We start from the raw sequence: 25718 nt of genomic DNA on the forward strand, positions 1-25718 counted from the left end.
AATGATTTTTCCGGACTGGCAAGATAGCTCAATGGATTAAAGCACCTGCTCAGGCAAGCTTAGGCAAGCACAGGGACAGCCCCACCCCCAGCCTGCCCCCACCCCTCCCCACTCCATCCCACACACCACACACCACACACCACACACACACCAACGCAAGCATGCATGCACTCCAGGCCAGCCACACCCTCCAGAGCAGGCCGAGCCAGCCACAGGGTCCAGGGGTGGTGGCACAGCCTGTAATCTCAACACTGGAGAGACTGAAAACAGGAGGTTCACTATGAGTATGTGTTGCATAGTGAGTGCGACCCTGTAACAACCAATTCCATTTAAAAAAAAACAAAACTTTTTTTCCTCACTTTTTGTTTAGAGGATAGCTTGTCAGATATTGGCCAATTCTGTCAACACCATCCACAGAGTTATGATAATCACTGACCACTACTTGAATATTTTAGTTTCATTTCTTCTTTCAAGTCCTACCATTTCTGTATTATGAATGACAACAAGGACACATCTCTTTTGTCTTTCCGTCTCAACACAGGCTTTACTCTCTGATACAGTAGCATCCTTCCCTTTTTCATTTTTTTTCTTCTGTAGCTTTTTTGACAGTTCCTTCCTGTTCACTGAGCTCTGAAGTAGTATGAAGTTATACCTAAGGTACCTATGGTAGTCTTTATAGACTGTAACACAAATTATAGATTATTTTTTCACAAAGAAAATAAACATGATTAGGGGCTGGGGAGATGGTGCAGGGGAATAAGTGCTTCCCTGGCAAGTGCAAGGCCCTGAGTTCAATTGCCAGTTCTGCCAAAAAAAAAAAAAGATCTTAGATTTAGATATCACTAAAAACAAACATCAGACCACAGCGTTGTCCCACCTCATGTCTACCTAAGTTAGTTCCCCCATTCTCCACCACCTTAGACCCACCTCACTGCATGGTTTTACTCTACAAAAGTCCCTGGAAGAGATAGCTTCCCCGGGGACCATTCCCTGGGGGCCCTCCTTCTGTCACTCTCTCCAACAGAAGCTTTCTTTCCCCCAATAGATTCTGCTTTTAAAAGTAAATTTTAAAAAAGAAACAAGGGGGCTGATGAGATGGCTCAGTGGTCTAAAGCACCTACTTAGAACAAGCTTAGCAAACCACAGGGACCGCGGTTCAATCCCCAGCACCACATGCCAGCCAGCCAGCCCCGCCCCCTGGTGGGCTGAGCTGGCCACACACACACACAAATAAATTTTTAAAAAAGAGAAACAAATATCAAAGGCAAATACAATGTTCTAAATAAAAATGTATGCAAAAAGTAGAAAATACAAGACAGACTCAGTAGTATATCTCATGCAAAGAAATCAACTAGTTGAAGACCCGCCAGATAGCCAAGCGGATTAAAGCGCCTGCCTAGGCAGATGCAGGGATGGGGTTGGATGCAATCCCCGGCATGACCTGCAGGCCTGTAATCCCAGCACTTGGGGGGTGGTGAAAATAAAACAATCACTATGAGTTCGATCTGTGCAGTGAGACCCTGAGGACCCTGTACTAAATAAATTTTTTTTAAAAATCAACTAGTTGAAGTGACACCTGCCTGAGCAACACTCAGGATAGTCACTATCTAAACAAACACAATGCCAGGGTGATGCTCAAGGCAAACTATTCAATGGGTAAGACCGAATCTGGCCATGTGTGCTGGTGTACTCTGGGAAGGTGAAGAAGAGGACTGCCAAAGCCAAACCCAGCCAGGGTTACTTAGTGAGACCCTGTATCAAAATTTAAAAATGACACACGCCTGGAATCCCAGCTCTCAGGAGGCTGTAAAAAGGCGGATCACTACGAGTCCAATCTAGTAGTGAGACCCTGAACACCCTGTAGACCCTTCCCTAAAATACAAAAAAGAAAAATTCAGATGGAAATCAAAAGGGCAGGGGATGCAGGTCAGCATAAAGGGGTCAATCCCCAGGGCTGGGGGCAGCGGTGAGGAGAGAGAGTGCTGGAGAGCAGCAGCTCGGAGGGACCGAGGGGCAACGGCGGCACACAGGCCTGGGGCTTCCTGCAGGTGACAGAGGTGTGCTGGAATGAGCGGCGGCAGCTGCTGAACTTGCATGTATATTTAAAATCATGAATTGGATTCTTCAAAATGATTTTACATGCAAATTGTACTGCAATTGAGAGAAGAGATGGAAGAATAAATGAGAAGGACTCTACCAGGTGACGAAGATGTAGAATTGGAACCTGATGTAACAACTTCAAAGTCAAACTGAAACATCAAAACTTCATTTAAAAGTTTCTTTAAAAGTTAAACCTGTAACTACCAAATAATCTAGTCCTTCCTATAGCAGTCACGAAATGTCAGCTACCCAATACTCAATACCAAATCAATGAATAATTCAATTATATATCACAATATAGATAAAAGTGAAATCTGAGTTGGCAAAAAATTAAAAAATAAAACTACTGATGTGGGGGGGGCGGGGGGAACACCATGATTCTGTTACTATGCTAATAGGTAAAATGCACATGACTACAGTGACGAAGACAGGACAGCCAAGGCCCGGGGCCAGGAGGAGCCAAGGGAAAGCGCGGAGGCTGCGGGCGCCGAGGACAGGGGCATGCCCGTCCTGACTGCTCTCCGAGCTCCAAGTTATATGCACGGGTGGCGGCTGCTCAACCTGTGTGCTTCACGTGTGGTAGCTCATCAGACAGCAGCTGCAGCTTGAGAAAGTCTTGCCTTCTTTCTCATACAACATCCCCAGGTCAGCCAACTTTAAACCAAGCTGCAGGGCAACCCACAAAGAAAGGAGAGCTTCTGCAGCAAAGTAAGAGTAGTGGAGATTTTATTTTTTCACCATGCTGAAAATGTTTTCAAAAGGTTATTTAACCCAGATGTGGTGGCACACGCCTGTAATTCCAGCACTTGGAGGGCTGAGGCAGGAGGACTATAAGTGTAAGGCCAGTCTGGGCTACACAGTGAATTCAAGGCCAGCCTGAACTACATGGCAGAACCTGTCTCAAATAACAAAACAAACAAACAAAAAAGATTATTTGACAAAAACATAAAACGTGTTCTGGGGATGAGGGTGCACACCTGAAATCCAGCACTTGGGACGACTAAGGCATGAAAATGAGGTCAGCATTGGTCTCATCACATTGAGTTTGATGCCAACCTGAGCCACATATTGAGACTTTTTCTCAAAAAGCACACAAAAAAGCCAGCAGCGAAGGCATCCAGCTGTAATCAAGGCTCAGCAGGAGGACAGTTGGTATGAGACCAGCCCACGCCACGGAGCAGGCTCGTCCCGGGCAACTATGCAGCAGGTCTGAGGCTGGCCTGGGCCCACATCAAGCCTCCCCCAGTGGGGCTGGTGAGATGGCTCAGTGGTCTAAAGCACCTACTTAGAACAAGCTTAGCAAAGCACAGAGACCACGGTTCAATCCCCCAGCACCACATGCCAGCCAGGGCCGCCCCCTGGTGGGCGGAGCTGGCCACACACACACACACACACACACACACACACACATAAATAAATAAAATTTTTTTAAAAAGACTCCCCCAGTTTTCTGTTACAAATAAACAACTCTAATACAATTTTCTCCACATTCCTTCAAAATGGAAATGGAAAGTAAGCTGTTCGCTATCCCATCCTAGACTCAAACTCACCAAAGAAAGTAAAATGTGTACATGTATGTATCATTTTTTCCTTTATCCTACATGGTTAGGTTTCCAAACATAACAGTTATGTTCAAAAGTCTCAAACTTGGCTCTAAAGGGCGCCCTTCTGTATTTTACACTTTCCCTTCACACAGAAAGGGCATACTGTTCCTCCTCACTCTTTAGGGGCCCATCAGAATGTCATCTTCTGAATCAAGCCCCCAATGACAAAAGAAGCCAGCCTCTAGGAACTCCCACTGCACCTTCTCTGAACTGCTGTCACAAGTGACCACGATGTTCTCTCTGGGACTGCTTTAAGGACCTGCCTACCTTCCAGTACACCTCCCCTCCAGAGCGCTAATGAGGAGCAGGGCTCGGGGTAAGATAGCTCGGTGGTAGTTTGCCTTCCTTGCCTAGAGGCAGAGGCCCTCTGTCCAACCCTAGCTGCACAAAAACAAAGCCTTGATGCTGTATGCAGTTCTCTCTCCCCTCACACCAAACAATTATCTGCCCAACAATGTCTTGCCTCAGCGCATGCTAGGTAAATAAAATGCAGCTCATAATTCTGTGCAAGAATGACAGGTCCATGGAGCTGGGGAGATGGCTCAGTAGAGTAAGTGCTTGCCTGGCAAGCGCAAGGTCCTGAGTTCAATTCCCAGTTCCTCAAAAAAAAAAAAGGATGACAGATCCAGTATGCAATCTTACTACACTACATACTACAGACATAAAACTTTGCCTCTCCAGCATAAAACAAGCAGTAGAGCTAAAAACAAGCCTTGTGCTGGATGTGGCAATGCATGTATATAATCCTCGCACTGGGTAGGCTGAGGCAAGAGAATCAGGAGTTCGAGGCCAGGCTGGGCTACATAGTAAGACCTGATTCAAGAGAAAACAACAATGAAGCCTCTACTTCTGCACCTCACTGAACCTCTTTACGAGTTTACTACAATAACCCCACTCCAAAATGTTTTACATCAGTCTCAATAAAAACAAACAGAAAGGGGCTGGTGAGATGGCTCAGTGGTCCAAAGCACCTACTTAGAACAAGCTTAGCAAAGCACAGGGACCGCGGTTCAATCCCCAGCACCACATGCCAGCCTGCCCCGCCCCTTGGTGGGCTGAGCTGGCCACACACACACACACACACACATAAATAAATAAATAAATAAATAAAGAGAAAGCATTAAAATGGATTCGATTCTGGCCAAGAGGTAAGGAATCCAGGTGGCTGTGTCAATAAAGCAACCGCTTACCTAGGTGTTTCTTTGGCTCGAGGAAAGGTCTGTATTGAAACAAAACAAAGACTGTGTGTGAATGTACAAAATAAATATAAAGCATAAATATAAATAGTATCTGCATTAACATAAGTTAAATAATTCAACTTTATCTGAATAAACTGTTGATTGGGTAACAAGGGAGAGAGCATTCACCTCTTAATGATGAATGAAATCCCTGCTTTGTTTTCCAAAATCCACTTCAGTGTAGCAAGATCATAGTTCTCAGGGTGTTTAAAGGCAACTCCTTCTGGAAGCCCCTGCACCGCCACCGCTGACTGGTCCCGTAACATCTTCTCGTAGGGAACGGGAACCACTGTGGATTTGCCTAGCGCTTTCCCTGAGGGAGGAGACATGAGGGTAAGTGTCACTAAGCAGTTAAAATCAAAAACTAAACCATCGTCAACTCATACAGCTTAACACACGCTATTCATGTTTTTCAATAGAAATGGGTTTCAAAACTACTGAACAATAGTATTCCAGCATTAGAACTCTAGCTAAAGCTCTAAACTTGAACCACAGCCAAAGGATCAAAATGTAAAGTACAGAAAATATTTTATCCTAAAATCTACACAAGGGCCAGGGATACAGCTTAGTGGAACAGTGCTTACAAGGCAAGCACAAAGTCCTGAGTTCAATCCCTAGTACCAAAAATAATAATAAAATAAAATAAAAATAAATCTTCAAAAATAAAACTGGTTGCTTTCTTGTACTCTTCTATGCCTTTACAATGGTTATTTTGCTATTGTTGTTAAGTAATATTTAAAAACTGAAAGTACTAAAAAGTTTTTTTTAAATAAAATGGTCTATACTGTCAGGCACAGTGGTGTAAGCCTATATCCTGTGTACTCAGGAGGCTGAGACAAGAGGATCACAAGTTCATGGCCAACCCAAGCAACTCAGAGATACTACCTCAAAATTAAGGGGAAAAAAAGGGGGGTGGTGAGATAGCTCAGTGGTCATAAGGTCTCATAGTGAGACCTTATGCCAAATACATAAAAAAATAATAAAATAAAAAATGAAAAGGCATGGAGATGTAGCGCAGGGTTATAGCACCCCTGGGGCAGAGCCAGGTCTGGTTGACGCTGGCTTAGTGAGTAGGGCTATACAAAACTCAGCCAGGTGAGGGAAGCCTGACAAACCCAGCTATTATAAATATCAGGAAAGGGGCTGGGGAGAGGGCTCAGTGGAATAAGCACTTCCCTGGCAAGCACAAGGTCCTGAGTTCATCCCCGTCCATCAAAAATAAAATAAATAAATAAATATCAGGAAGTCCTTAAACTAATATTCTCACTGGAAACTTACTGGATAAAAACAACTTTCACCTCTGTTCACTTGGCAGTGAGTCCTACAGAGGCTAGATTCAGAGTTGGATTTCACCTGTACACACCCCCTTTCTCTTCCCTAAAAAGCTCCATGATACACATGACTGGATTAACCAAGGTGACTTGCAGAAACTAGGGAGATCAGCAGCACATGGGTCAAAAATAAACAACTCTCATATAATCACTTCTGGGTTCCTCCAAGGTGGAAAGCGAAAAAAAAAAAGCTGTTCCTGATTTAATCCTGTATTTGAGAAGCTATTCAACCTGTGAAAACATTAGATGACTATTGATTACATAGTCTACCTTTAGACAACTTAATTATATAATTTATCTCTTCAAAAACTAAAGTGTGGCCAGGGCTCCGCAGCCCAGCGCCTGCCTGGCAAGCGCAAGGCCCTGAGTTCAATTCCCCATACAGAAAAAAAAAAGAAAAGAAAAGAACTAAAGTGTGTTGCTCTTACCATAGCAAAAGCAGAAATAGTCCTCAACCGTCTTTCTGAGTGTTTCGATTTCCACCGCGTCCACACTCATCCGATTTGCCTGTGCTGTAGATTTCATTTTATGCATCTCTGCAGCCTTTTCTTCTTCTTCAACACCTAGAAAATTATTAAGAGTTTTAACCAAAGCATTTTGCCAAGTGTGGTGGAGCACTCTGAAGGCCAAGGCAGGAGGACTGCTCCAAGTTGAGGCCAGCCTGGGCTACACAGTGCGTCCAAGGCCGTCTAAACCACATAGAATGACCTCACCTTTAAAAAACAATGAGGTGCTGGGGATATGGCTTAGCGGCACAGCTCCTGCCTTGCGCGCACAAGACCGCAGGTTCAATCCCCAGCTCCACACACACACGCAGAAAGAATATTTTATTCCTGTATGCTCATGTGTGATTTGTTATAAAGATATTGCCAGCTATTTAACATCCTGACACAGGAGGATTATAACCCCAGACCAGACCAGGCAACATGGCAAAACTGTTTCAAGAAACAAAGAACTTAAAAAAGAGAAAAAAAAGAAACAAAGAACTTGCAGGGACGGGAGATGGCTCAATAACGCAAGGACCTGAGTTCAATCCCCGGTTCTGCCTAAAGAAAAAAAAAAACTGGCAACAGATCTCAATGGTAGGGTACCCTCAAATACACACAAAGACACACAGATACACATACATATGCACGTGTGTGTGCACGTGCGCATATACACACACATGATTAAGGAAAAACTTTTCTTTTTTTGACAGAACTGGGGATTGAACTCAGGCCTTTGCGCTTCCCAGGGAAGCATTTATTCTACTGAGCCATCCCCCTGGCCCAAAAACTTTTTTTTTGACACAGGGGCTTCTTTTGTAGCTCAGGCTGGCCCTGAACCCAGCTTATAGTCTAGGCTGGCCTCCAACTTACAGCAATTCAGCCTGAATTACACAGTGAGACCCTGTCTCAAAATAAACAAAATGACAAAATGTTAAATTACACAAGAGACATTTATTTCTGTTCAACAGCACTTTCCTAACACCCACAAAGGACTTAGAATTTTCCCAGAAAATTCCTAAAACTATTCATATAACTATTCTTTCATTTTCAGTATTCAATAAGCTACAGGATATTCAACATTTATTCCAAGACAGCCTTTGTATGACAAGATTTTGCCTGACTGTGGACAAATGTTAGGGTACTGCCCACATTAACTATGGGCTGATTTCTGTATGATATACAAAAAGCAACTTTTTACTTCAAATTACAATGGGTTTATCAGGATGTAACCATCCTAAACTGAGCACCTGTGATGCTAGGTTAAGAGAAAAAGACCATTTCCCATGGCATCAAATTAGTGAAATAAAAGTAACATGCAAATACCAACAGGCAGAGTAACATGCAAATACCAACAGGCAGAGGGCTGGGGAGATAGCTCAGTGGAATAAGCACCTGCATAGCGAGCACGAAGTCCAAAGTTTGACCCCCAGATTTAAAAAAAAAAAAAAATACCAACAGGCAGGAGCTACACCCTGCAGCTGAAGGAAACCCCAAGTGCGTGGTCACAGGCACGGAACCACACAAGCCCGGCAGCATGGGGGAGGGAGGCTGAGCACAGCCACAGTGGAGTTACGGGACTCACAGGGCAGACAGCAGCCGATCTGCATATCACCCAGACACATTGTTAGTACAAACTTCAATATGCAAACATAGTCATGCTCTAAAACTTGCTCAGAATTTAAGATTTACAAAACTTTAAAAATAGGTTACTACCATTAACCTTAAAGGATTAGAACAGGGTGGGGGGAACTAGGAGTGCTGAGCTACAGGCAGTCCCTCAGCAGGTGCTGGAGACCAGGCCAGGGCCTCGGCAAGCACTCCACAGCTGAGCTAGCACCAGTGCCAGGTGCGCCTTTCTACAAATACAATTAAGAATCTAAATTAGTGAGCTAAACAAGCACGCATGCATGACCTGCTCCACTTATCATGAGCACCATCTAAGATGACAATGAGGACGGGGAGATGGCTCAGTAGAATAAGTGCTTGCCTGGCAAGCTCAAGGGTCTGAGTTCAAGCCCCGGTTCCGCAAATAAATAAATAAATAAGATGACAATGACAGAATGTAAGTCGGGATCCCAGTGGTCTGTGTACTATGTGCCTATAAATATTCCTATATTTTTTGATTTCCATTCCACACTTAAATGCTGTATCAATGAGTGAACGTAATACCAATGGAAACTGTTAAGGTAGACACACAAGACAGTCACAGTGTGAAAGATCATAGGTCCTAACATCCCTGTCAGTTTCACTACTGGCTTTATTTCAGTGGCAACCAAATTCACTAATGCTCCAATATGGAGGATCATAAGACTGGGACAGATGACTGTCCTAGGAGCTAGAAAAGCTTTGTGAGCTTTGCAGAACATTAAAAGAACATCAACTATACAAAGCCAGAATTGTTCAATGCAGCAATAATTAACAAGAAGCCAGGCATACATGGCTGTAATTCTAGGGTACACACCTATACTGCAGCACTTGGGAGGCTGAGGCAGGGAATCACTGAAAATTCGAAGCTGGGGCTACAAAGTAAGTTCAAGACCAGCCTGAATGAAACCCTGTCTCAAAAAGGCCAAAAAAAAAAAAAAATCAAAACAAGAGAAGAACTGTTGGGTTGGGGATATAGCTTGGTGGTATAAGTATCTGCCTGGCAAGGGCAAGGTCTTGAGCTTGATCCCCAGTATCAAAAAGAAAAAGAACAGTTAACAGATGGCAGTCATCAAATGCAGAGAACCTTAAAGCTGAGAAATGTAAGCTAACTAAACCTCTCTAGACAACTCGATGGTGTACAACTATAATCCCAGCTATTTGGGAAGCTGAGGCAGAACAGCAAAATCTGAGGCCAAACTGAGCAACTTAAGAAGATTCTATCTCAAGGGTCTGAGCAGATAGCTCAGTAGAGTAAGTGCCTGCCTGGCAAGCACAAGGTCCCGAGTTCAATCCCCAGTACCGCCAAAAAAAAAAAAAAAAAAAAAGACTCTATCTCAAAAGAAAAGAAAGAAGACTGGATAGCAGCTTAGTGTGAGGCCTTGAATACAATCCCCAGCTCCAAATGAGGGGACACAGGGAGACCTATTTACCTGAACTTAACCAATATAAAACTTCAACTTCCTATAAAAAATAGAATAAAATAAAACAAAACTCTCTTAACTTCTTTTTGAAATATTCCACCAAAGCAGAGTAAATGTTAAGCTAAGAACACAATATAATAAACATTTATCATTTTTCTCTTCTTTTTTTCTTGTTTTCTCAGACATGGTCTTAATTATGTTTTTCAGAACATACTGTAGCCCAGGATGGCCTCAAATTTACGGTGATCTTCCTGCCTCAGCCTCCCAAGTGCTGGGATGACAAGCTGGCACACCCAACACCTGGGTATCATTTTTCTTAAACTCTTTAATAATGTTTCCAAGGGCTGGCGAAATATGTCAGTGGACTAAGCGCCTGCTTAGGCAAGAGCAAGGACCAGGGTTCAACCCCTGGCAGCACATGCCATACCGGCCCTGCCCCTGGGGCATGCTGAGCCAGCCACTAAGTCCTGGCATGGTGGCAGGCGCCTGTAATCCCAGCACTGGGAGGTTGAAAACAGAGGATCACTATGAGTCCATGCTGAGTAGTGAGACCCTGAACCAAACACAAAATACTAATATTAATACTACTACTATTAATAATAATAACAATAAAAAGGGCCGGCCAAATAGCTCAGTGGATTAAAGGCCAGGGGTTCAATACCAGGGCCTGCCATGCTGGCCCCACCCCCAGGGTGCGCTGAGAGGGACATTGAGACTGGATGTGGTGGCGAATGCCTGTAATCCCAGCACTTGGGAGGCTGTAAACAGGAGGATCACTATGAGTCTGATCTAGTAGTAAGACCCTGAACACCCTGTAGACCCTTCCCTAAAATACAAAATAATAATAATAATGTTTCCACAAATACACCAAAGTTTTTCAGTATATGTTTCAGAAAAATGTCTTATCTATACTTAGCTTTAAATTTAATAATATACAAAACATAATGCTTACAGTATTTTACAAAATCTTTTTGAAAATCCTTTCTGGTATTGACAAATGCACGTCCTCGCTCGGTTCCGACAACAAACACGTCTGTTTCATACACTGCAATGCAGGCCACTTCTGCCTTGGACTTCGCCAGTTCTTTACACTATGACACAAACAGCAAGCATCAGGTTGTGTTTAGTTGCATAAAAGCATCATTTCTGCTTGATGAATAAAAAAACCCAACACTTGAAATTATCTTCGTATGTAACCTGGCACCAACTTATAGCCAATACTGCTTACTGGCCTTCTGCCCTCATTCCCTCTCATCCTTTCCCACCCCTCTCCTTCCTTCCTTCTTTCATTTCAGTTTTGAGCAAGGTCTTAGCTAGGTAGGTCAGGGTGTCCTTGGACTTCCAACCCTCCCATCTCCATCACCTGAGGACGAGTGGCTCATTCACACCACCAGGGCCCCATTAATGTACTTATCTTTCTAAACGGAATTTGTCCTGGGTTTTAAAAAGAAAACACAGCTCATAAAAAGAAAAGCAGGAGCCTCTATAATATCACAGGTCAGAGTCCTCAAGAAACAGGTGTGCACACAGTCTGCAGGACACTTAATCAGCACACAGTGGGAGGGCCGAGGTGAACACTGCCGGTGGGGTGATGACCAGGTCCACCCTGGGTTCCCTACACAGTTCAAGGATTTCACTAGACATACACAACTAGAGTCACAGCTAAGCAAATATCTCACTTATTTTACTAAACATACTCCTATGGGAGGAAGTATTCTTTAAAAAGTGTTCATATGTAGCTAAGCCACTGGGCTGCCTAGGCTGGGCTGGAATTTACAGCCCTCCACCTCAGTTTCCCAGAGAGCTGGGATTACAAGCATGTGTCACCACACACTTTTACTCATTTACTTAGCTTACATTTCATAGGTTTAAGGCCCTGCAGTTGATGACTGCCTTCTGTTCACAGGTTTTTGGTTTTTGTTTTTGGTACTGGGTATCAAACTCAGGACCTTGTCCTTGCCAGGCAGGCACTTATACCGCTGAGCTATATATCCCCAGCCCAACATAGGAACATACTCTGGTAGATCAGCTATTTGGGAGGCTAAGGCAAGAAGATTATTTGAGCAAGAAGTTATGAAAGCCAGCCAGGGAAACATATCCCAAAAATCTCCCATTTTAACTGCTAGGAGTGGCGGTGCACACCTGTAATCCCAGCACTAAGGTGCTGAGGCAAGAGGACTGTTGCAAGTTCAGACCAGCTTGGGCTATGCTGTTCAAGGCCAGCCTGAACTGTATAGCAAGATTCTGTCTCAAAAAGGAAAAAAAAAAACTCCTATTTTATAAATATATCATGATTTATTCAGTACTACCATTATTCAAAAGATAGGTGATTTCAATTTTATCGAGTCAATGATATTTGGGAGGGCTGAAAAAATAAACATTTTGTAAATAAATAGTATTAGAATTCTCCAATCTACTGAAATTTGCTTTCTAGGAAGGTTCACGTACTCTAGCAAATTCAACTCTGCATCTCTCCTAGAAAAAAATAAAAGTACCAGGTATGGTGGTGCACACCTGCAACCCCAGCTAGTGGGAAGGCTAAAGGCAGGATGGCTGCAAATCTGAGTGCAAGTTAGGGAACTCAGGAGACCCCATCTCAAAATATTAACAGAGCTAGGAACATAGCTCAGTGCTAGAACACTTGCCCAACATGCACAAGGCTCTGGCCCAATCCCAGCAGAGCTAATGGGGAAAAAAAAAAAAAAAAAGGTACCTTTGTATTATAACAAATATACCACTTAGTGGTATTAAAACCAATAAGAAGCCAGGTCTGGTGACACATTCTTGCAATCCCAGAGCTCTGGGAAGCTGAGGCAGAGGGTTTTAAATTCCAGTCCAGCCTAGGCAATTTATTTATTTATTTATTTATTTATTTTTGTTTTTTAATTTTTTTATTGAGAAACAAATAGCTATGAAATAGTTTCAAAACTGATTAATAGGACAGTTTCAATAATTAATACATTGTACATTGTTATCTTCTTAGTGGTTATCCGTAGTACAAGATGCAGACAGGATATCCTGTCCAAACACTATTAGTACAAATCTTTTTTCTCATTGCAGCCTAGGCAATTTAGAGACTTAGCTAAATAAAACATTTTAAAAGATATAGCAATGTATCTCAATGTGAAAGCCCTAGGTTCAATCTCAGAAATACCACCACCACCATACACATATCCAGGACCCGTTTATAATTGATGACTTGGGCCGCCAAACTTGAGAAGCTGAGGCAGAAAGATTATAAATTCTAAGCCTTCCTGGGCTACACAATGAGGCCTTGCTTCAAAATACCATAAAACCAGCTGGCACAGTGGCATACACCTATAATCCCAGCTACTGAAATAGCTGAGGAAAGAGGATTACAGGTTCAAAGTCAGTCTGCGATACTTTAGTGAGACCCCCATCTCTAAACACATAAAAAGGGCTGAGGGTGCAGCCCTCTGTGATAGAACACCTGCCCAGCATGTACAAGGTCGAGGTCTCAACCCCCAATCCTGAAACCAGTAACAACAAAAAACCCCGAAACATAAAATTAGTGTTTCACAAAAATAAATCAACCAGGGGCCAGGGAGATGGCTCAGTAGAATAGGTGCTTCCTTGGCAAGCGCAAGGCTCTGAGTTCAATCCCCAGTTCCGCAAAAAAAATAAAAATAAAAATAAAAATAAAAATAAAAATAAAAATAAAAATAAATCAACCATATCCACCCTACCCATTTGTGAGCTCACCATAGACTCAAGGGCAGACATGAGAAAGGTCACCACCATCCTGCTCTCTGAGGACTCCTCATCTTCAATGGGCAGTGTGGACATCGCAACCTGGGCCATGATCCCTGTGCAAGAGAAGCAACAAGGGGGTGAGCGGGAACTGGTGTTGTATGGTGAGAGCTGGGACAATGCTCTGTAGTCTGCCAGGTACAGACTTCTTGCCTTCAGTGTCTTACATTTGCAAATCCCTTATCCTATAAGACAGAGAAGCCATCTTGTAACTTCCCATCTCATGTTCCTTCATAAAATTGGCTCAGCATCACACCTAAACTCAATGCAAACAGCATGCAGACCGGTTAACTTTTCTCCCAGTGAAAGAAGAGCCACACCCCACAACCCCATGACAATGTATACACCACAGCTCAATTCAGAGATACACAGTTGCTTTTTGCTCTGAGTTTGATCCCCAGCACCACCAAAAGAAAGTCCTGTTTCTTCCCTATGCACACTGATAGAGAAAAGAATGAGTGGGGCCGGGGAGATGGCTCAGTGGAATAAGCGCTTCCCTGGCAAGCACAGGGGCCTGAGTTCAATCCCTGGTTCTGCCAAAAAAAAAAGAAAGGAGTGGGTAAAGTTGCTGGGACTGAGTGAAGAGGCTTCCTTTTCTCACTAGAAAGGAAGGGGTTGCAGGGCATCTTGGCGTGTTCAGAGGCCCTCTCCCTTTAACACAACACTGGGCTGACATTTTGGCATCAGCATGTCAAACATGGTATAAAAACACAACATATACACAAACATCAACTATTGGCAGGAGGCAGAGGAAGTGAAGCCCTCATGTACCGCTGCTGCTGCTGCTGCTGATGATGATGATGATGCTAGGACGTAACAAGGTGCACAATTGCTGTGGAAAAAAGTTTAGCAGTTTCTAAAAAGAGATTTATCATATAATCCAGAAAAACTGAAAGAATTCCAACAGATGCTTGTATACCTGTGTTCCCAGAAGCGTTATTCTGGACACAACCCAAGTGCCTATCACTAGACAAATAAACAAGTGTAATATACACACCCGAATATTATCCTTAAAAAGAAAGGCAATTCTCACACAGACTACAACACAGATGTATCTTGGTAACACTCTGCTCGGTGACATAAGAAAATGACCAACCGGATATAATCCCATCATGTAAGGTTCCTAGAGAAGTCAAATTTAAAGGCAGGAAACAACGATGGCTGCCAGAACTAGGAGGAAGCAGTGAAGGGAACTTACTGATTAACAAGTATAGAATTCCAGTGTTGAATGATGTAGACTTTCGGAGAGACAGAGGTCATGGTTGCATGATAACGTGAATAGACCTAATGTCAGGAAAGTGAACACTTGAAACCAGTCAAAGTTAGAAATTTTTTTTTTTAGAAATGTTATCATATGTAGATTTTACAAAAAAAAAAAAAGCACCACATAAAAAGGTCAAGGCAAAAAGTAAAGCAATTTTTTTTACAAATTGGTTTTCTATAAATACTATACAAATTAGACACATGTTTAAAACTATCCCTTTTAATTAACTTTAAATCTATTTGTAACAAGAGATTAAATAATAAAATGAATATGGAAAATGGTTGAAAAATTAAGGATTAGAAACAAATAGGGGGGCCTGCCCCTTAGCTCAGTTGTTTAAGTGGCTGCTTCAACAAAGCAGTCAGCCTCAGGTTGCTGTGGTTTGATCCCCACAACTCCAGCCTGCCAAACCTGCCCTGAGGTCATTTGGAGCCAGCCCCACCCCGCCAAAAAAAAAAAAGAAACAAACAGGAATTCTAAAAACATACCTGTGTGTAAAACTAACTTAAGGAACTCCCCAGTACCCTCATCAAAGCCCCAGGTTCCAGAGGACAAGGACAAACAGCTGTTCCTGTGAAAACTGTTTTGCTTAACAATGTATGGATATTCCCCCCACTACAGAGGATGATCTACTTTCTTATTTTTAAAACTATGACCTAGATTTACCATCAGCTACCACATCAATAAAACCAAGTGATTCTTATCTCATCTATGAACAAAAAGAAGCAAACCTGTTTCTCAGAACCAGAAAAGGCAATATTAAGCAAAATGTTGACATCCCAGAAAGTACTTTCCCTGCCAGCCTAGGTTGCATTCTTCTCTCCTGAATAAACCAACTTGATTAAAAGTATAGCTTAGCCGACAAAGGCCAGCCCAGGCCCACCTGTGAGGCATTCACTTAGGATGCACAGTCATTATCTCATAATATTTCCTCATAATCCCACTTTTTCTTTAACTTCCCAGAAAAGGAAAAAGGAGATTATGTCTTACTTTACAATTTAAGGTGAGAAGAGATAGAAATAAAAGTAGGCAGAAAACTATCCTGGTTCCAGGTTCTGACTCTTGTCACCTTAAACTGACAAGAACCTGCTCTTATGTCTTCACACTTAGTATGTGTTAAGAAATAGAGACTCCACCGCAAGTGACCAGTCTGATTTCATTCTTGGAACCTCCTGGAGACAGCAAAGCATTCTGCTTTGACGTGAACGGCCCTGCAGACGACCAGGCCAGTGAGTGTGATGGGGAAGGAGCCCCTCACTTGGGTGCACTGGGTCCCAAAAGCATCGCTCCAAGATGTTTCTCTTCCTCCCTGGGCCATCTTCATTCCATGCAGCCAAGTTCCAGAGCATTCCTGGGCCCTCACCTAGTTGGTGTCCATTCCGTCCCTCTTCTTACTTTCAGAGAAAAAAACTGCAGCAGCATTCGCACAAGCACCAGAGGACAAAGGAGGCTGGGTATGGTGCTCTGATCCTCTCAAAACCAAAGCCAGGAGAGCCCAGGGTACTTCTCAGACCACTCACTGCTGCGCCATCCCAGGGAGAGTTTCAGGGTCTGTCTCATGAACACAGATGCGGAGTGGACCATTGGTGAGCAAGAGCGCTTTCACCTAGGATCATTCCCAAATCTCCATTTTCAGTAAGAAGGGCTGGGCATGGTGGTGCAAGCCTGTAGCCTGTATTTCCAGCACTCAGGAATCTGAAGCCCAAAGATCTTAAGTTCAAGGCCCGTATGGGCTACACAGTGAGTTCAAAGCCTGGGCTACATACGAAAACTATCTCTAAATAAATAAATGATAAGATAAAGTAACATAAGAAGGGATTGGGACTAAGAATGAAGCTCAGTGGCATAAAGTGTGAGGCCCTGGGTTTGATACCCACTGCAGTGGGTAAATAAAAAAACTTGAACGAACAAAAAAGAATAAACGAGGGGCCAGGGAGATGGCTCAGTGGAATAAGCGCTTCGCTAGCAAGCACAAGGGCCTGAGTTCAATCCCTCGTTCTGCCAAAAAAAAAATACAATGAACGAGACTGGGCATGGTGGTGCATACCTATAATCTCAAGAGCTTGGGAGGCTGAAACAGGAGGATCACTACAAGTCTGATCTGTGTAGTAAGCCCCTGTAGACCATATATTAAATATTAAAAAAAGAACAAAAAACAAACAAACAAACAAAAAATGAACTTTTTTTTTTTTTTTTGCGGTACCAGGGATTGAACTCAGACTCTTGTGCTTGCCAGGCAAGCACTTATTCTACTGAGCCATCTCCCCAGCCCAAGAATGAATATTGATTGAATCTAATATGCTTTATTGGTCATCTCGTTTAATAGTTCTTCTGTGAAGAAGCAGCAGCACAAAAAACAAAAAAAAGCAAACACTTGCTCCACAGAGCACAGAAATTTATGACCTAACCACTAGATGGGGCCCTCTCTGGAAGCCTCCTGTGCAGGAGCCACAGCCTTCTCTAGTCCCTTTAGAAAGTGCATGGGGTGCGTTGTGGAGCCCTGGAGAAGGGTGCCAGCAACAAAGGTGGCAGGATACATGTCATATTTGTCAACACCATGTCAAAACCCACAACTCCCAGTAAAAGAACGTGAAACAAAAAACTTAAACCAACAGAAAATGGAACATTTTGTTTTTCCCTGACAAAGAATAAATCTAAGCTTTAATTTTTTTACTTCTAGACTTTAGTAGCAATTAACTCTTTGGAGCAAAGAGAGTTAGGCATGGTGGCGTGTGCCTGTAACTGCAGCTGAGACATGAGGATCAACGCAGGTTCGAGGCCAGCATCAGCTCCACAGTGAGTTCAAAACCGGCCTAGACTACACACTGAGATCCTGTCTCAAAGAAAGGAGGTGGAGAAGGAGGAGAAGGAGGAGAAGGAAGAGCAGGAAGAGGAAGAGGAGGAAGAGGAAGAGGAAGTAGAGGAAAGAAAATAAAATTGAATACTCTGTGTACTCCACAGAACCTTAAGTACAAGAGGATCAGATCCCATTAAGTTTTTCAGATTCAGGAAAGATTAAACCTCAGGCTGCACCCACCATCAAGCTTCCTGTTCTTGGGGTGTCAGGAATCGTCCCCATTGTGTGTGGCTATCACTGATGGGGGTGGGAGTGGCAGAAGGAGTGATCTCACAGTGGAAGAAAGAGTGCTGGAGTAAACACGTACAATCCCAACACTTTGGGAAGCCTGAAGAGAGCAACTTAGCCAATTAGCAAGCCTTGTCTCAAAAATGTAAAAATATTTTTAAAAGAATTGGGGATGGGCTGGTGAGATGGCTCAGTGGTCTAAAGCACCTACTTAGAACAAGCTCAGCAAAGCACAGGGACCGCGGTTCAAGCCCCCAGCACCACATGCCAGCCAGCCTCACCCCCTGGTGGGCTGAACTGGCCACACACACACACACACACACACACACAAATAAATAAAATTAAAAATTAAAAAAAAAAATTGGGGATGTAGTTTAGTGTCAAGGCCCTGGGATTAATCCCCCAAACTATCCAAAAATTAACAAACAAACAAACAAACAACAAAAAAGCCATCACTCGTGGCAGAAAATCAGCAATGAAGCAACAACCTAGAGGCTATGTCTCTAAAGAAGTGCTACCCAACGGGAGCAAACAGTCCCAGGTAGTTAAATTTAAGACTAAGTAAGATTAAAAGTTCAGTTCCTCAGTAGCCTTAGCTGTATTTTAGTGCTCAGCAGCCACAAATGTGCCTGTATATTGAACATTTTCATCATCAAAAAAGTTCTCAGTAAATCACTACAGAGGTAGAAGTATGTTGAGCACATTTATTTAAAGCCTCACGAGCCCTAGAGCCACCACGATGGTGGCAGCTGGAGAGAAGAACAAGTGAGTCCAGGGAAAGAAAGCACAGAACATGCAGCAGCACACAGCCCATCTCAACGCCCAGGTGAGCCTTCTTCACGGCCCATCTCCATGACAGCCCTAGAGGAAAAGAGCAGATGGAGAGACTCCCTGAGAAAAAGACATGGACACAGTAAGATGACATATAAGTGAAATACATGGGAGACACCAGGGATACAGACGTATAGGATAAATTAATAAAATTCCAAACAGCCTAACCCATTTTCAGTGAGTAGCCTCGCCTCAAGGGATCTACTTGCATCCTCTACTGGTCTATTATATATTCTTAAACAAGTAGCACTTAAATATTTGTATGACCAGTCCAACAAAATGGTGTAACACCATATTCTTAACATCTCAGTAAAGTTACCTTGGCTCCTTTCTTTGGTCTTTTGGAGTCAGGGTCTTGCTACGCAGCGCAGGCTGGCCTTTAGCTCTCTTGGTAGCCCAGACTGGTTCTGAACTCGCAATGATCCTCCTACCTCAGTCTCCCAGTGTACTCAATAGTAAGCATGCACCCCCACTCCAGGGTGAAGATCTTTATAATTTTTTTTTTTTTGGTTTTTTTTGTTTTTATGAGCAGAATATATTTATTGCAGGAAAGAAAGCTCCTGTCTGAGAGAGGGACAGGAGGGGGGCCCAAGTGGGTTGTTCCAGGGAAGCTGTCTCTTCCAGGGACTTTTATAGAGGAAAACCATTTGGTGAGGTGGGTCTAAGGTGGAGAAGACTTGGGAACTCGCTTAGGTGGGCATGAGGTGGGACAAAACTATGGGCAACCAATGAGATTACAAGCACCATTGCTCAGGTAAAATTGATTAAATCCAGGACCAAATGGGGAAGGAAGCAAGTCACATAGCAAGAGGACACGAATAGGGACAGAGTCTCTTCCTGTTGGGGTGTTGGGCTAGTGACTCATTTGGGCTCTTTCAAGGTGACGGATACCTATGTAGAATATCAATCCCTGATGCTCATTCCTAGGTATAGTTCTTGAGATGTAAAACCAAAATTTTTTGCTACAAGGAATGCTTAAAGTAGATGTGGTGGTCTACACCAGTCATCTCATCAGTGAGGAGGCTAAAGTAGGAAGACTGAGAGTATGAGGCCACATCAGCCTTGTTGAGAGAGACTGAAAAAGAGAGAGAGACAGACAGACAGACAGACAGACAGACACAAAGTCAGAGAGAGAAAACAGAGACAGACAGACAGACAGACAGACAGACAGACAGACAGGAATGGCTTAATTTACTAAACAAACACTTCTTCATAGTTTCATTACTTGTATTTCCTCAGGGGTGTGTCTACTTAGGCCCTATGCCAATAACTAACCTGATGGCTGATGACATACTTGCATAAACTGTCAATAATTTGCAGTCTTGGGCGGGGGATATGGCTAGTGGAATAAGTGCTTCCCTGGCAAGCACAAGGGCCTGAGTTCAATCCCTGGTTCCACCAAAAAAAAAAAAAAAAGACATTCTTTGCTTGTTGTTGCTTGCATCTTAAGATATTCCTTCTGCCTTAAGTTAATCCTGTAGAATTCCCATCAGGTGACAAACTTTGCTAAAAAAAAAAAAAAAAAAAAAAAATCTGTCTTGAGAGGTATTTTCACTGGAATAGAAACTATGCTGGCAATAACATCCTTTCAGTGCAGTGATGTTTTTTCATCATTTTTTGGCTTCATTACACTTCGGTTCCACTTTTCCCACAGAGAGGTTTTCTACAGCTTCCCTGGAGGTAATCCCCACCCTCACTCCGGGTGTTTTCAAGATGCATTCTTTATCTGGCTTTCTAGTTTCATCTTGTGTCTAGATGCAGCTTGCTTTCTATTCAATGGCCTTCACTGGCCTTCTTGATTATGGGTTATAACCTTTCAGTTAAAGGAAACAAACGGTTCTCTTGGAATCTGCCCATTCCCTATCTCCTAACTAGTCTACCAAAACTCCATTGCAAGTTAGTTCTCAGTTTATCCTCTTAGGTCTCTTCTGTCTTCTTTCATATTTCCTCTTAGTACTAAACTGTATTTCTCCTGATTTATTTTCCATTTTGTTAATTCTATCTTCATCTATGTTTAACTGTTGTTAAAGTTATACAATAGGTTTTTGGTTTATAATTTTCATTTCTAGGATTTCTATCTGTTGCTAAATCACACTTTATAGTTTTACAATCCCTAAAGATTTTTCGATCTTGTCTATCTCTTCAAACCTAAGTATAGTTCATGATAATTCCGAAGTCTCAAATATTTACGCAGGACTGTTTCTAATGTTCCTAGCAATTCTTGCTCATATTCCAGTACCTATTTCCTTGTATGCCTAATTATTTTTGTGTGCTGGCTATTTTAAGTTGAAAACAATTTTTTGTTATGTGCAGTTTAGAACACAAGTAGCTTCCTCCACACTTCTGGAAATACTACTGACCTAGGGCTGGCAAGATAGCTCAGGAGCCTAAGCACCTGCTTAGGCAAGTGCAGGGGCCAGGGTTCAATCCCTGGTACTGCACCCTGCCCCCCAGATGTGCTCAGCTGGCCACAGAGACCAGGTGTGGTGGCGCACACTTGTAAGCCCAGCACTTGGGGGGGGGGGGGCTGAAAACAGAAAGATCACTCGAGTCCCAGCTAGCTGCATAGTGAGACCCTGTATTACATACAGAAAAAGAAAAAAAACACTACTAACCTGAAATCACCATAATCCAAGTCCCTGGACCACTCAAGGGCACAGATCCTTGTTTCTTAAGGACCTTTGCCCCTATTTGGAGGAGAGGGTCTACCTTGTTGAGACTCTGAGCTTTCATATATAAGCCTGTCACCTCACAAGATTTTCAAAACAAGGGGAAAAAAAAAGAATTTCAAAACAAGTTCAAGTAGTTAAAGTGACTCCATTTCTCTTACCTAAAAATGAGTTCTCATTTTCATTTTATGGGATGTACGGTGCTGAGGATGGAGCTCAGGGCACTGCAAGCTCACCACCACTAAGCCACAGCCACAACCCTCTATTTTCTTTTTAGTAGTAACCTTTCTTTCAAATTTCCTCTCTTAACAGTGTTTTAGTATTCTTAGTATTCACTAGCCCATCAACTCTCAGAACCATACCTGACATAGTCTTTATTCTCTAGAACATGAATTGGAACTATTTTGATTGAGGCAATAAATTCCCAATTCACGCTAACTAAATTTAAAAACATTTTATTGCTTCATCTAATTAAGTCTTCAGGCTGCACCAACTCCACACCTAGCTAGAGTGAACACAGAGTCTTCTCTACTCCCTGCAAGGCCTCACTTCCTGAGTAGATAGATGGGTATCCTCCCCTAGCACAGAGGTGAGAGCCAGCCCAGGTGCATCTGTAAGCTTATCTCACGGCCTGCCTGTACTATGGCCCTCAGGCAACAGGCTACCTGTATCTTCCTGCTGCTTTCTCTACAAAAGACCTGAGCATTTGTGTCACCATCCAAGGAAGGCCAATTACTACAACTAGTTAGAACAAAATCACAGGAGATATTCTGCAATTATCAATCTAGCTAGAACCACATAGACTAGAAAGCAGGCACTTACTCAAACAGCAAAGCAGGAAGAAATGATAAGAAAGCATGCCAGGCACACAAAAATACACCAGCGGATACAATCATGCAGACCCATATGGATGACTGAAATCCAGGACAGAAACAAATCCTGCATGCCCTATGTTTCCTCCCTATTCTATATACCTATGATAAAGTGTACTTATAAATTAGGCACAATAAGATATCTGTAATACAGCTGCATAGGAATAACAAAATACTATAATCAGAGTTAAGGGAATGCAATCTCTCATAAAGGATCTTACTGCTTCGTACTCACCCCTCTTCTGCCTGCTTTCACCACAAGGCAAGGTTTGCTTTGGAGGACATCCTTTCTCCTTAACCAACTTGTCCCACTCCACGGGACAGGCGGCTGCAGGCTCTTCACAGGCGTTCTCCGCCTCTCCAGTGACTTTTGCATTCTTCAGGCCAAGCCTGCGCCTGAATCTGTGTAACCATCCCTTGCTTGCCGTGAACGGCTTTCGCTCCTGTGCGTTGCAGCTCTGTTCCGGGGAAGCCTGGCTGAAGTCTTCGTACAGGCTCAGCGCTTTCTGGCGCAGCGCGCTGCCATCGACGGGCACGCGGCTCCTGCTCCTGTCTTCCACCCACAGACTCAGCGCCTTCTCCACCTTCACCAAGCACTTATCGCGCACGGTGGCCGTGACTTTGGCGTTCTGTGGGGCGACGGCAAAGCTAGTGCGGATTTCCTTTTCCTTCTTCACAATTTCACGGATAGAAGATTCATTCTTACCGTACAGTTTAGCAACCTCAGCGTAGGATTTCTGTTCTTTCCTTATTAAGTCAAGAACTTTCACCTTTTCACTTAAAGGAAGCACTTTGCGGCTTCTCTTGGGCATTTCCAAATGGCCAGCACTGGGACTCTTGAGCTTTGGGGCCATTATGACAAGTAAAGTAAGAGTTACTTTGCACACACTGTGATATCCCACGACAGAGGTGCAGATAACCAAGACAGTTACTAGGGTAGGGGACACGGAGGCTGTGTGTTGGACAAAGGGGTGACTCATGTCCTGTATGGGACTTGGAGACAGCACCACGCTACTCAGAAGGGCAAGAAATTTTAAACTTATAGATTGCAAGTTCTGAAATTTTCCATTTAATATTTTCAGACTGACCTGCGGGTAACTGAAACCGGAGAAAGTGAAACCCTGGGTAAGGAGAGACTGTGGTCATGGTGTCCTCAGACTGCCGCACCTTCCTTCCCAGTAATTCAAGTGCCTTATTTTCCCCATTATGATTTTTTTCACTTCATCTCTTATTTCCCTGCTTTGATTTTTAATTCTTCTTTATGAGTTTCAAAGATGAATTTAATTGCCTCTGCTGTTTCATTTTTCATCTTTTATTCTGGTCAATACTGTTTAATAGATGTGGTGACTTCCTTTATCTCTGAAAACAGACTCCAGCCATTCTTTAAAATCTTCTTGTGTTTCTTGTTGGAGATCCATTTCAGAGATTAGGTTTATCTGTGTCCTTGCTGTTCTGATCTGTTGCACCTCAAAACAAGCCAATAATTAATTCCATATAAAAGTTTTGTCTGACCACAAGTCTTTAATTCACTGATCTTTGCTGTTAATACTTAACAGCACCAAAAATGCATATATTTTACACAACCAAAGAGAGCACTTGAAGATTTTCACACACTATTATCACTCTAACAAAAACAGGTTTTCAATTTTTTTTTTTTTTTTTGGTGCGGAACCAGGGATTGAACTCAGGCCCTTGCACTTGCCACGCAAGCACTTATTCCACTGAGCCATCTCCTCAGCCCAGGTTTTCAACTTTTATAACTACATTTTTCTGTAAACACTTCTAGATTTTCAATATCTTTTGCTTAAAAAACAAGCTTTTGGTCAGACTAGTAAGTGCAGAGGTAGCGTAACACTTATCTTTATTTGTTTTTAACATCATGCTGTATTTCATTTTTGAATTTTCAACAAGTATCTTTCCATTTTAAACTTATAAAACACAATCATGGACTAAAAGAAAAAAGTCACGATATTTTAGTTCAATCTCTTCATTGTATTATTTTATAAATGAACAAGCCCAACAAAGAAAGATTAACTGACTTTAAAAAATTAGCTGACTTGCTAATACAGTTAACATACACATTTAATGATGTAAGAAGGAACTAGAGCCCCTTTCTTCAATTCTAAATTGCTTATGTTAAGCAGAGTACTATTCAAAGAAAAGCAGCTTTAGAAAATAAATGACCCCAAGATAAATAATTGCACAGTGATGAGAACTATCATATTAGGCAATCTTTGAGCAATAAATTAACTGCCACTCATCTTACAAACTGCAACTGAAGTATGTTTGTTCATAAAGCAAAGATTACAGTCATTGTAGAGTATACATCATCATCAATCATATTCTACGAAGATAAAGAACTTGGTTCAAAGAAAAAAATGAATAGCAGATCAATCATAGATAAACGTATTATTTATGTCACAAAACTGCTGACAAGCACCTGTCTGTCAGGCAAATGTATGGCTTTTAGCAATAAGAAACAGTCATGAGTCAAACAGTTTAGTGACATTGTATACTCACCACCTAAGACTAAAGACTCACTCTCAACCAGGAAGAAATGGATTTCTACTGTTCAAACATATTTTTTCTTTTTTTGGCAGAACAGGGATTGAACTCAGGCCCTTGTGCTTCCCAAGCAAGCACTTATTCTACTGAGCTATTGCTCCAGCCCTTAAATACATTTTACTTTCTTCTGCACAAAATTTTCTGCAGACTCTCAAGTTTTGCTTGGTTATTTTTGCTTGTAATAAAAGACTACAAAAACCAGTAACTTTTCTAACTCATTTTTCCCCCCAGACAGGGTCTCACTGTGTAGTTCAGGCTAGCCTTACTCTCATTATGTAGCCCAGACTGGCCTCAAACTTTGAGCAATCCTCTTGCCTCAGCTTCCCAAGTGCTGGGGTTACAGGTGTGTGCCACCATGCCAGGCATAACTCAATGTTTTACACTAGAACAATATTCATTAAACCTGATGCTTTGGTCTATTAACACTGAGCAAATCTGCAAAACCAGCTTACTTGTCCATGGACGAGTATAGACAATATTTAGAATGGAAACTGTTTACTCAATTCTGTGTCCAACAGGTTTAAAGGTTTAAAATAGGGATTGAGAGTTGGCGAGAGCTCAGCAAACTACATGCCTATTTAGGCAAGCGTAGGGACCAGGGTTCCATCCCTTGTCTTGCCATTGTCCTACCACCCTCCAGGAGTCTGAGGGCACAAGCCTATAATCCCAGCAATGGGGAAGCTGAAAACAGGAAGATCACTATGAGTCTGGGCTGCATAGTGAGACCCTGTACCAAATACATCTTTTTTTTTTTTAAATGGGGGCTGGAAATGTTTACTAAAAAATAAATAAATAAATCTCGGGCTGGTGAGATGGCTCAGTGGTCTAAAGC

General features: G+C 42.6%; 1 protein-coding gene across 11 annotated transcripts in view; it reads right to left on the reverse strand.

Moving 5' to 3' along the window:
- Positions 1-25718, reverse strand: part of Gtf2i (general transcription factor IIi) — a 118563-nt gene that overhangs the window by 76257 nt on the left and 16588 nt on the right. For 5 of the 11 annotated variants that reach the window (XM_023714472.1, XM_023714470.1, XM_023714471.1 and 2 more), the window contains exons 2-7: positions 22557-23778; positions 13553-13656; positions 10782-10920; positions 6702-6836; positions 5072-5255; positions 4895-4923 (exon numbers count right to left, since the gene is read on the reverse strand). In XM_023714472.1, coding sequence (XP_023570240.1) covers positions 4895-4923; positions 5072-5255; positions 6702-6836; positions 10782-10920; positions 13553-13656; positions 22557-23301 — 1336 coding nt within the window. In that variant the 5' untranslated portion in view covers positions 23302-23778. The remainder of the gene's footprint in view (positions 1-4894; positions 4924-5071; positions 5256-6701; positions 6837-10781; positions 10921-13552; positions 13657-22556; positions 23779-25718) is intronic. The other 6 variants (XM_004630419.1, XM_004630422.2, XM_004630421.3 and 3 more) reach the window with 2 other exon arrangements.

This window comes from Octodon degus, unplaced genomic scaffold (assembly GCF_000260255.1).
Source record: "Octodon degus isolate 3935 unplaced genomic scaffold, OctDeg1.0 scaffold00035, whole genome shotgun sequence".
NCBI classification, from domain to species: Eukaryota; Metazoa; Chordata; class Mammalia; order Rodentia; family Octodontidae; genus Octodon; species Octodon degus.